Source organism: Rhinatrema bivittatum, chromosome 13 (genome assembly GCF_901001135.1).
Source record: "Rhinatrema bivittatum chromosome 13, aRhiBiv1.1, whole genome shotgun sequence".
NCBI lineage: Eukaryota > Metazoa > Chordata > Amphibia > Gymnophiona > Rhinatrematidae > Rhinatrema > Rhinatrema bivittatum.
In genome coordinates, this window is record NC_042627.1 from 57199201 (window position 1) to 57212177 (window position 12977).

The following is a 12977-nucleotide window of genomic DNA, read 5'->3' on the forward strand; positions in this document are numbered from 1 at the left end:
CCATTCATCTAAAGAGGCTGATGAGCTGTCAACTCTTTTTTACTGTTACTAAAAAAACATAGATAACACAAAATAAGAGCAAAAGATATTGGGGCAGATTTTAAAAGGCTTACACGCTTAAATCCAGGTGGATTTACGTGCGTAGGGGGGGGTTACACGTGCTGGGCCTATTTTCAAAAGGCCCAGCGACGCAAGTAAAGCGCCGAGACACGTGTAAGTCCCGGTGCTTGCAAAAAGGGGCGGGGCGCGGGCGGTCCAGGGGTGGGGGCGTGACCAGAGGCCTCTGAATGGCTGCTGTGCCGGTGGATCACGCGCTGGCAGTTGGCCGGTGCGTGCAAGTTACGCCTGCCAACTTCTGAGATAAAGGTACGGGGTTTTTTTGGGGGGGTGGGACAGGTAGGGGAAGGGAGGGGAAGGTGGGGGGGGGAAAGCCAGCTGGTCTCCCCGAGGGCTTGCCATGTGCAAGGTGCACTAGTGTGCACCCCCTTGTGCGCGCTGACCCCTGATTTTATAACATGCGCGCGGCTGCACACGCATGTTATAAAATTGGGCATACATTAGTGTGCGCCGGGTAGCACTTGTTTCCTGTTAAGATAGGTAAGTGATAACATATGAAAAGCTGTGTATTCAGTCATGAAATATTAATAAACATCCAGGGCTCAACATTCAGCATCATTTAGCCATTCTAGTTCGGACTTATCCAGCTAAGTGGCATTGTTTGAATATCCAGGCGTGGTTAGCGATTGTCACTTAGCAGACTAACTTTTTGTATGGCTAAAGAGCTAGCCGGCTTAGAGGTTAACTCAAATGCCCCTGGTGGCATAATCATGCATATATGGCCACGAGCAGAACCTACACAAGTATTTTATAACCCGTGCATATGATATGAATGCGTTTTATAAGATGCGCATATCTCTACCATGCCACATACATAAGAACATAAGAACATAAGAAAATGCCATACTGGATCAGACCAAGGGTCCATCAAGCCCAGCATCCTGTTTCCAACAGAGGCCAAACCAGGCCACAAGAACCTGGCAAGTACCCAAAAACTAAGCCTATTCCATGTTACCATTGCTAATGGCAGTGGCTATTCTCTAAGTGAACTTAATAGCAGGTAATGGACTTCTCCTCCAAGAACTTATCCAATCCTTTTTTAAACACAGCTATACTAACTGCACTAACCACATGCTCTGGCAACAAATTCCAGAGTTTAATTGTGCGTTGAGTAAAAAAGAACTTTCTCCGATTAGTTTTCAATGTGCCCCATGCTAACTTCATGGAGTGCCCCCTAGTCTTTCTACTATCCGAAAGAGTAAATAACTTCATGGAGTGCCCCCTAGTCTTTCTACTATCCGAAAGAGTAAATAACCGATTCACATGAGCAAGTAGGCTTACTTGTGAATACATGCAATGCATTGAAACCCCCATTCATCAATGCATTGAACACACGTACTTTTCCCATCTGTTTTAAAAATATATGCATATATGTTTTCCACGTGAAAGTAAAAGTAGGACTTATTTGCATAAGTCCCAATTTATGTGCTCAAGTCAGCCAATTTTAAAACATGCGTGTGTAAATAAAATTAACTTGTTTACCAAAAGTTCACCAGTTCTTCCAGTCCTTTGCTAAGTCATTGAGACCTTCCTGGTTCTTCATCCTAAATTCCCCTAGCTCATCCAGACCTCCCACCCAGCCAATAGTACATATTAAACACCTTTAATATCACTTATGCAAGATAATTAGCAGGTGCAAAAATGCACACGTAAGCTGGCAAATGTACACACGTAAGTGTATTTCAAAATAACAACTCGCTCGCATGTTAGCCTTGCCCAGGAATGCTCCTAGACTGCCCCTTTATTACGCACGTATAGGTGTGTGCAAAAATGAAAATACGCGTGTATTTTCAATATTTATAAAATAGGGATTCCGGGAGTAGATGCTACTTATATGCATACATGCAAATTTTTACACATTTTGAACATTCACCTCTTAAGCGAGAAGCGGGACGGGGCGTTCCAGGGCGGAACCACTGTAACCTCCTTTTATTGGGTGTTCCAAATGGTACACTTAGAGGTGAATTTTAAAGGTCTGGCACGCGCCAAAACCAGGAGATACGCGCACAAGTCAGGCCGGTGCACGCCGAGTGAATTTTAAAAGCCACCCGAGGACTCACGTACCTTCCATTATGTGCATAAATAAAGTTTTGCAATAGGGGCGGGGCATGGGCATGCTGGAGCAGGGCCAAGAGATGAGCACATAAATCCTTCTGTGCACTGGCGCCTGCTGCATAGCTTTACTTCTGCTATGGATGATATGTAAGTTCAAAAACAAAAGAATTTAGGAAAGTCAGCGGGGTTTAAAGGTTGGGGCTCACAGGGGCAGTGGCGTAGCCACGGGTGGGCCTGAGTGGGCAGGTGCCCACCCAACTTAGACCCAGGCCCACCCAACTGGCACCGGAACTGCAAGGCTGTCGCGGGATCCCATCCCCGCGACAGCGAACAAGAGAACCCACGCCTCGCGCGCCATCACGGCACACATGGGGGAAGCGCTGCTGCGGCCGTATGGCCAACCGGTCTTCCTGTTGAGGGGAAGGGAGCGGAAGCGCCGCGCGCAGCTTCCGCTTCCTCCCCCCCAATGCAGGAAGATCAGCTGCCTCTCCTGCTGCCACCCGTTCTCCTGCTATCTTCGGGTCAAACGGCCCGCCGAACTTCCTGTTTGGGGGAGCGGAAGCACTGCCCACAGCTTCCGCTTTCTCCCCCAGAGCAGGAAGATCAGCTGCCTCTCCTGCTGCCACCGGCCTCCTGCTATCTTCTTCGGGCGTCGGGCCGTATGGTCCGCCGATCTTCCTGCTTGGGGGGGGGGGGAGGGAGGAAGTGGACGTTGTGCGCTGCGCTTCCGCTCCCCCCCCCCCGACAGGAAGTTCGGCGGGCAGTAAGGCCCGACGCTCGAAGATAGCAGGAGGCCGGTGGCAGCAGGAGAGGCAGCTGATCTTCCTGCTCTGGGGGAGAAAGCGGAAGCTGTGCACGTGCTTGAATGTGTATGTGTGGATGAGAATGGGAGTGTGTGTGGGTGAAAACTGGAGTGTGTATGTGGGTGAGAATGGAAGCTTGAATATGTGGGTGAATGGGAGCTTGAATGTGTGTATGTGTGGGTGAGAATGGGAGCCTGGGTTTGTGGGTGGGTGAGAATGGGAGCTTGAATGTGTGTATATATGGGTGAGAATGAGAGCTGGGTTTGTGTGGGTGGGTGAGAATGGAAGCTTGAATATGTGGATAAGAATGGGTGCTTGAATGTGTGTATGTGTGGGTGAGAATAGTACCTTAAATGTGTATATGTATGGATGAGAATGGGAGCTTGAATATGTGTGGGTGAGACTGGGAGCATGGGTTTGTGGGTGAGAATGGGAGTCTGGGTTTATGTGTGTGGGTGAGAATGGGTGCCTGGATGTGCGTCTGTGTGTGCATAAGAATATAAGCCTGGGGAGGGGTGAGAAAGTGAGAACTTGAATGTGAGCTTGTGGGGGGGTGGGGGGGGGAGAGCATATGAGAGTGAGAGCTTGAGTGTGTGAGAGGGAGTCTGTGAGAGAAAGCGTGTATGTGTGTGTGTGTGTGTGTGTGGAAGGGAAGAAGACAGTATTAGAAGAAAGACACTGAAGAGGAATTAGGAAATGAGCTATAAGGGAAAAAATGGGAAAAAGAGACCAGGACCAACTGATTAGAAAAATACAAAGATCAGACAACAAAGGTAAAAATATATATCTATATTTTGAGATGTTAGCAATTTAAATATAAGCAACACAACCGCTCTCTCAAAATTTATGGACAGGTAGGAGCCGTGTATAAAATCGTAATAATAAGAAGGCTAAAGTACCACAAATCACCGTGAATTATGTTTGTATCATTAAGTAAACCTCATACTTAGGCGTAGATGTGAATGCTATGCTGCATAATTTGGCATTATTTATCAGTAAAAAAACAACTAGTAGACCTGCATGCCTACAGCCCACCCATGTTAACCTTGTACCCACCCAAAAAATCAATTCTGGCTACGCCACTGCACAGGGGGGAAGGGAGGCTATTAACTAGGGGGTTTTGGAAGTCCTATCCCTTAACAGGGCAAACTGGGAAAACAGCAAATGGCATCGGTGCACGTCCCTTGTAAAATGTACCCATTTGTGCGGTAGATACAGGATTTGCACGCACATGTGCGTGTCCATTTAAAATTGAGTGCAGCACCTGAATGTAATCCGCTTTGACGTGCCGAAAAGCGGAAAATTAAAAATGTAAAAATACTAAGGGGTAGATTTTAAAAGGTGCGCGCAGGAGTAGATTTGTTCGCGCAACCCGGCGCGAACAAATCTACTCCCGATTTTAAAACATGCGCGCGCTGTCGCACGCATGTTATAAAATACAGGGTCGGTGCGCGCAAGGCTGCGCAAAATTGGCAGCCTGCGTACGCCGAGCTGCGCAGCCATCCTCCGTTCCCTCCCAGGCTGCTCTGAAATCGTAACGACCTCGGAGGGAACTTTCCTTCCGGTCCCCCCCACCTTCCCCTTCCTTCCCCTTCCTTCCCCTATCTAACCCACCTCCCAGCCCTAACTAATCCCCCCCTACCTTTATTTTACAAGTTACGTCTGCCCGAGGCAGGAGTAACTTGCGCGCGCCGGCCAGCTGCCGTCGCGCCATGTTCCGGTCCAGGGGCTGGTCTGAAGGCCGCGGCCACACCCCCGGAACGCCCCTGGGCCAGAACCATGCCCGCGGTCCCGCCCCGGAATGCCCCCGATGACACGTCGGCTGCGACACGCCCCCGACACGCCCCCCAGGAAAGCCCCGGGACTTACGCGCGTCCTGGGGCTTGTGCGCACCGCTGAGCCTATGCAAGATAGGCTCGGCGCGCGCAGGGGGTGGAAGGTGCAGCTTTTTGGTGGTTACGTGCGTATCTTACGTGCGTAACCCTTTGAAAATCTGCCCCTAAATGTACATGCGTCCAGGCTGTTTTATAACATGTGTGCATGTGTTATAAAATGGACACGCCCCTGGCAGTGGGCCAATGAATGTGTGCACATGTGCACCCTTGCGCCTGTTTAAAAGTTACTGCCTTAGAGTGCTACAATATTTGCAAAATTCAGCTGCCCGTGCAATAACTGGACATGGAAAATATGATCATTTAACTCCAGTACTAGCTTCTCTTCATTGGCTTCCCATTCAAGCCAGAAGAAAATACGAAACTAAATTACCGTAATAAACAATATTAAAGTTCCCTGGCTAGGTGCACTGTTGTGAGTATATACTCCATCACGTGCAGTATGATCTCAAAATAAGAGATTACTAGAAATACTGACAGGCCTTCAAGCTCACCTGGGAGAAACCCGAGAGTGTGCTTTCTCAGTAGCCAGTCCAGTTCTCGGGAGCCCCATGCCAGAACAAATAAGGACAAGTCAGTACATAGCATAAGAACATTATTATAAATAAAGCTGAGTCAAATAGAACTTGAAATAAATATCTGATGAAGTTAACAAGTCAGTACATAATATAAAAACATTGTTATATATGTGGCCGAGTCAGATGGAAACATAGACTGTTTTTGTCATGCAAGCTTTTATTTTGTTTATGTTTTGATTATGTATTTTAAATATGTATTTTGACATTAGACTTGGGAAGCTTATAGAAATAATTTTTAAATTAAAAAAAATGTAGTCATTTTTACTTGCAGAACATATTGAAAATTCACCTCTAAATGAGAGTCAGGGCAAGGCGTAACAGGGTGGAACCACTTGTCCAGCTAACTTATGAAGGGCTTCATTCATCTAGGTATTTTCCCATAAACACAGACAGGCCGATACAGTAGGAAACGTGGGAGAGCGGACGCTCCGTGTTGAGTTGCCCGCTCTCCTGACGCTCTCCCGACACACGCCCAGCACCTCTCCTGGGTGTGCAATTCTCTATTTGAATGAGGGGTCTCGCTAATAAGGAGGTGCTAGGGACAATAGCTCATCCCTAGCGCCTCCTTATTAGCATAGAGGTGGCTGTCAGCGGGTTCCGATAACCGACGCTCTATTTTACTAGCAATGGTTTCCGAATCCGCTGACAGCCACGGGTTAGGAAAACAGACACCAGTAAAACTGAGCGTCCATTTTTCTAACCACTGACTGGCAGGTAGATTTTTTTAAATTTTTGGTTTCTTCGATTTAATATAGCTAGTATTTTCTGCTTTTCTGTATACTTTACCAGGCAGGCGTTAATTTCTGAGTGTAAAATGTGTGGCTTGGCCGCATATTTTACTTTCAATAGCCTTATCAACATACATTTGCATGTGATGAGTGCTACTAGTTTTCGGGGGGGGGGGGTGTCTGCGCGTTTTCGACGTGCTAAACACCTTACTGTATAAGGGGTAATAGACGCGCGTCGAAAACACACAGCCAATCGCGTGCTAAACGGTACACTTGGCTCAGTGCACTGTACTGTATTGGCCTGAGAATCGGAGAAAAGCCTTAGTGAATCAGGCAATTACTCGGATAAATGTCAATATTCAGCATTATCTGTCTTAGCTAGCCAGATAAGTGTAAGACTGCTATTTGGCTGTCCTAAAGTTAGCTGGATAAACTTATCCGGCTAACTATAAGATATAAGTGATGTGACTACATGGCTAAATATCTCAGCCAAGTTAGCAGGATAAGTTTAACTGGCTAACTCGTGTAGCCAGTTAGCGTCTGAATATAGTCCCCTTGAGTACATTGTGACATGAAGCTTTACCATTATCACTGAATTTAGCCATGACTATTTTGATAAGTTAGATTTCAATAGGTCTTAAGGTCATTTTTGATTTGCTCGTCCATTGTTTTTAATCACCGTCCAGCATCATGGCATCAACATTAAGATTTATCATGATGGAAATTTCAATGTTAAAATAGCAATTTGTGGCCTGGATCCTAAGAATCAGATTGAAAGCTCTAAGTGATATTTAATGCCACCCACTTGGATCATAAACAAAACAGTCCAAAAATGCAACCCACAGCTAATTAAGATCCTACTGAAAACTTTAATACTACCCCAGATTGTACATTGCTTTTAAAAGAATCCTGGAATTTCAGTTTTTCTCATAAATTCGGACCAAAAACAAGAATTTCTGTTGCTAAATTATAAATGACAATCCTCAATTCTTGTTTTACTGTTTTTCTAGCTGTCTTAGTTGAAATCTCAGTGCGGTAAAAGCACATTGTAATGTCATCAAGCATTTTCTGACTGCCCTACCACCAGTTGTTACTGCACTGTGCCTAAAATTTCAACCTCATCATATTGTCCGACGGTTATAAATTTTATTTTTCTCAACTATCATCTTTATGTATACTCTGGTAGATTTTAGAACCCCTACGCACATCGAAGCCGGGAGGTACCTGTGTGCCTTGGTGTGGCGCGCGGATTTTAAAACCAGCACGAGTACGTGTGCATCCTCCACCTTACGCACAAATCCTAAAAAGTAAAAAAGGGGCAGGGCCTGGGCGGGGCGAGTATATGAAATGAAGTCAGCGCATAAGTAGTTCAGCGCACAAGTGCACGCTGGGGTTCCCTATCGTGTATGCCTCCTGTGGGACGACGTGCATGGGCAACATGTAGGAAAGAAGAGAGGAGAACGATGCATATGTTGATGATCATCAATATGTATATGTGTATATATAATGCAATTACACCGACCGGATGGTGTCTTTCAGGGCTTGGTCGGGGTGCATGCGCTGTTCCACAGACCCACATACCTAGCAGAGACGGGAAGCGGGGGGAGGGGGGTGGAATTTAATGGCACAGGCTGGAAGGAAGATCAGGTACTGGTCTCCAGCCCATGAGCCCAGATGATCATGGAAGAGGCATGAGCAGTGCACATCAATGCCTACATGCAGTGACCTGTGCAGATCAGAAGTTGGTAGGACTAGGGAGGTCATCCTGGGGAAGAGGGGCAAAGAGAGAATACCTGGGTTAGACTGGGGGGGGGGGGGAGAAGAGAGGTCAGATTGAGGAGGGGAAAGGAGAGGGGGCTAGGGTTAGACTGTGGAAGGGAATGGAGAGGGATGAGGAGAGGAGAGAGTGTTTGGGTAAAACATGGGAGGAGGAGAGAGCGTTGGGGTTAGGCTGGTGGGGGAGTAGAGAGGCCTTGGGTCATACTGTGGGGGGTGAGGAAGAGGGAGTGTTAGGTTCAGGCTTGAGGGATGGGGAGAAGGGAATGTTATGGTCAGGTTGGGGGGGTAGGAAAGGAGAAGGAAAGAGTGAGGGTCTGGCTAGGAGGGAGGTGAGACAACGGGGGTGGGACTGGGGAGAGGAGGAGGGAAGTTGTCAATGCTATATTTGTTTGTTCCCTAGTCAATTGTTGATGATAGTTTATAGGACTATGCACTATTTTGCATCTATTGTCAATATACTCTCAGAATTCTATTATAATCTAGGCACCAGTACTGTCGTGTAGGCGTTGATGTGCACTGCTCATGTCTCTTCATCTAGGAGCATGGGCTGGAGACCAATAGCTGATCTTCCTTCCAGCCTGTGCCACTAAATCCGCCTCCCCCACCCCTCCACAGTCTCTGCTAGGTGTGTAGGTGAGAGCAGTGCTGTCTTTGGAACAGCTGTTCTCTTCCTTGGTGGGGTGCACATGCGCCTGCACCCTCACCAATCCTTGAAAGCTGTTCTATTAAAACATAAGAAATTGCCATGCTGGGTCAGAACACGGGTCCATCAAGCCCAGCATCCTGTCTCCAACAGAGGCCAAACCAGGCCACTAGAACCTGGCAATTACCCAAACACTAAGAAGATCCCATGCTACTGATGCAATTAATAGCAGTTAATGGACTTCTCCTCCAAGAACTTATCCAAACCTTTTTTGAACCCAGCTACACTAACTGCACTAACCACATCCTCTGGCAACAAATTCCAGAGCTTTATTGTGCGTTGAGTTAGTACAATTTCTTTCAGTATTATTATGATTGTTTAATCTTACAATAGGCCAGTGCAGAGAAATTCAAGATACATTTGATTATAAGAATGAATAATAAATAATCAAACTAAGCAGTGAATTAGCTTGCTATAAATTAATAATAAACATTTTGAAACTTTGACTTTTTGTTATTTAAATTAATTTCTTGCATGGAAATTAGGCAGCTAGCTTGATTGGTTTTGATTTGTTATTAGACAGGGTAATTTAGAGTAACCAACCATTCTACGTTCATCCACTATGTCAGTTTATTTTTTTCTTTTTAATGATTAATATTTTATTGAAGGAAAATGAATCAATACAAGCATGTCTTCCCATATAATTACAGATTCAGAACAAAATATTTGGAAACATATCTTATCAAGACATTCAGGTCTATGCAGTCAGCTTTATTATGCACAGTAAGGCCATCTTGAGCATGCTAAAAGTAGCGTACTATGCTGGATGCTTTACTGATCGTGTTAAAGGGGTCCTAAGAGGCATCATAAGCAACGAAGGGTTAGAAAGCTCACACTAATTAGCAGGGTATGCTAACTCTTCATTGCTTAGTGAGAGCTTACAAAATAGTTCCTAGTTAATACTAGGGTAGCCAACTGGCTCCAGATTTTTAGGACAGGTTGATCTTGTCCTGGTTTTACTCCTCTGCATGCAAGTACTTATAGTCTTGATTTTCTTAGGGAATGCAATAAGAAAATCAGAATAAGTTCCAGCATGCATTGGGATAAAACCAGGACTGGATCAACATGACCAGTTGGCAACCATACGGGCAGATGCAGTAAAGTGTGCTCAGGCTGAGCGCACTGTTAGCCCCTGTTTGGCCACACGTTTTCAACGCGCTATTTTTACCCCTTATACAGTAATAGCGCATGGAAAATGTGTGGCTAACCCCCCTGAAACTAATAGCGCCCGCAACATGTACATTTACATTAAGTCGGAGGGTGTACATGTTGCGGGCGCTATTAGTTTCGGGGGGGGGGGGTGGGCCGCGCATTTTCCACGTGCTATTTCCCCAAAAATAAAAAAAAATAAAAAATAAAAAAAAATTGTTACATCTGCCCACAGCCCGCAGGTTGGAAGACGGACGCTCAATTTAGCCGGCTGTCAGCGGGTTCGAGAACCGACGACAGTAAAATTGAGCGTCGGCTGTCAAACCCGCTGACAGCCGCCCTTTTGTCAAAAAGGAGGCGCCAGGGACGTGCTAGTGTCCCTAGCACCTCCTTTTACCGCGGGCCCTCATTTGCATACGGGCCAATACTGAATCGCGCGCCCAGGAGAGTGGCCTGGGGGCGCGCCGGGAGAGCGGGCGCTCGCCGGGTCTCCCGCGGGTTTTTCTGTATCGGCCCGATAGTTAATACCTGCTAGGACCTAGCATTAACTACTGTGCACAGTAGGACCCAAAATCCCGCATGTTAAGTGGCTCAAAGTGAACAGGCAGCTTAGGAGGAGAAATCCCTTTTTCACTCCCACTATAAAATAAGTCCCCACCAGGGCATCTCCATTCTTCCTCCTGAAAGAAGAAACCCTTGCCAGGGCATCTCCCTCCCTCCCTTCTTCTATGGTCGCGATTCACCAAGGGGTAGATTTTTAAAGAAGGGAGCGAGCGTCCATGTGCACGCGCTACCCGGTGCGCGCACATGGACGCGCCAATTTTATAACATGCGCGCACTGGCAGATTGTGTATCCGCGCGCTTATGTGCAGGCGGCGTGCACAAGGGGGGTAGATTTTAGCAAATTTTGCGCAGCTACGAGAATGGGCCTCTCCCAGTTTCCTTCCAGTCTGCTCCAATTAAGGAGTAGACTGGGAGAGAACTTCCCTACCCCCTCCCATACTCCTTCCCTCTTCTCCTGTGCTTCCCACTCCCTAAACCCTTTACCCTACTTTTTAAAAATGTTATTTCATTGCTTACTGCTCCGTTGGAGCAGTAGAACTTGTGCGTGCCGGCGGTGCCTTCCCCGGTACAGCGGCAAATGGCTGCTGTACCGGCCGCCTCCAGCCCGCCCCTCCCCGCCCCCCCAAGACCGCCCTTTTATCTGAGCTCTGCACTTCGGCGCGTAAGAGGGGTAACGCGCGTGGCTGGGCCCCTTTGGAGATGTGCGCAGTGCGCGCAAGGCCTGGCCACGTGTGTAACCCCCGTTTTTTTACGTGCGTGGGGGATTAAAAATCAGGCCGCAAGTCAAAATCCTCATTCTTCCAAGTCCTCAACCCTTCTCAAGTCAAAATCCCTGCTCTCTGCATCAGATCCCCTGTATCAAAAGCTCTCCCTATGGCCCTCCTAGCCCCCTTAACTATCCCTGAGTCCCTAAGGCATCCTGCTGGACGGTGCATTTATCCTTTTAGAGTTCCCAGGTCTTCACAGGCAGGAGAGACAGCACAGACCTCCTGCCTGATGCACCGCTTTTTTTCTGATAAACACCAAAATGATTCATCCAGTCTGCCCATCAAGGTGTTTAGGGTTGTAAGTGCCACTCTCTGCAAGTTACCTTGTGGGGAGGGGCTGGGGAGGGGAGATGGCTGGGAGGGGGGATGTGGTGGAGATCTGTGGAATTGTGAGGGGTCTGGAACAGGTAGATGTGAATCGGTTATTTGCTCGTTCAGATATTAGAAGGACTAGGAAACATTCCATGAAGTTTGCAAGTAGCACATTTAAAACAAATCATACTAAATTCTTTTTCACTCAACGCACAATTAATCTCTGGAATTTGTTGCCAGAGGATGATGTTAAGGCAGTTAGTGCAGCTGGGTTTTAAAAAGGTTTGGATACGTTCCTGAAGGAGAAGTTCATTAACTGCTATTAATCAAGTTGACTTAGGGAATAGTCACGGCTATTACTGGCATCAGTAGCATGAGATCTACTTAATGTTTGGGTACTTGCCAGGTACTTGTGACCTGGATTGGCCACTGTTGGAAACAGGATACTGGGCTTGATGGATCCTCAGTCTGACCCAGAATGGCAACTTCTTATGTACCCCCTTGCTTTCTTCTTTAGGTTTGTAACTGATGTTCTGTGCAGGTTGCCTGCTCCGAGTCCATACACATAGTGTGCATACCAAGCAGAGTTTATATGGTTTGCTGAAAAACAATTTCATGTAGCATACTAATGCACAGACTTTACTCAAAAGGTGAAATTTTCCTTCGCATTTTGTGCATCAGTAACACATTATAATTTTTTTTTCTCTTGTTGGATGTGTAGAACATAGCAGTGAATTCAGGATCTGTCGCTAATGGAGATGGGATGCCAGGAGATGAAGAAACAGAAAATAAAGCTGAAGAGGAGAAAGGGGGATTCGTGAAGTTTGGGTGGATAAAGGGTGTGCTGGTATGATGCAGTTCTGAACAATTCTCCAGTCTCTTTAGGATGAAATTGGATCTATAAAATGTTTTACGAGAATGATTTTATCGAAAGACTTAGGCTGCAGCCTCTAAAGGACTTAGCCCAGCTGCAGCCTCTAAAGATGTAGCTTCAATGCCCAAACTCATTTCCAATCGCTCAGGTTAACAGGAGCGTGGGACGATGCAGAGGCAGCGTTCACAGCCCCTGGGAAGGAGCTCCAGCCATCACTACTGACTGCCTTAAGAACACATTGGTACCTGGCTCTGAAGGGAAGGTGTAATTTATGTTGCTTAGGCAGAGAACTGTTGATGTGATGGCTGGGACTAATGAAAGGAAAGAGGAATTAAAAAATGTGGAAAAACACAAGAAAGCTCTAAGGGGCAGATTTTAAGAGGTACACGAGGGCGTACATTTGTGCACGCAACCCGGTGCGCACAAATGTACGCCCGATTTTATAACTTGCATGCGCAGCCGCGCGCATGTTATAAAATCCAGGGGCAGCGCGCGCAAGGGGGTGCACAATTGTGCAACTTGCCTGCGCCGAGCCGCGCAGCCTTCCTCTTTTCCCTCCGAGGCCGCTCCGAAAGCGGAGCGGCCTCAGAGGGAACTTTCCTTCCGCCCCCCCCCCAACTTCCCCTCCCTTCCCCTACCTAACCTGCCCCCCAGCC

The 12977-nt window shown here is 47.0% G+C and overlaps 1 protein-coding gene across 3 annotated transcripts in view; it reads left to right on the plus strand.

The window, feature by feature from the left end:
- Positions 1-12977, plus strand: part of SLC12A1 (solute carrier family 12 member 1) — a 122652-nt gene that overhangs the window by 10086 nt on the left and 99589 nt on the right. For all 3 annotated transcript variants that reach the window (XM_029575062.1, XM_029575061.1, XM_029575060.1), the window contains exon 3: positions 12169-12294. In XM_029575062.1, coding sequence (XP_029430922.1) covers positions 12169-12294 — 126 coding nt within the window. The remainder of the gene's footprint in view (positions 1-12168; positions 12295-12977) is intronic.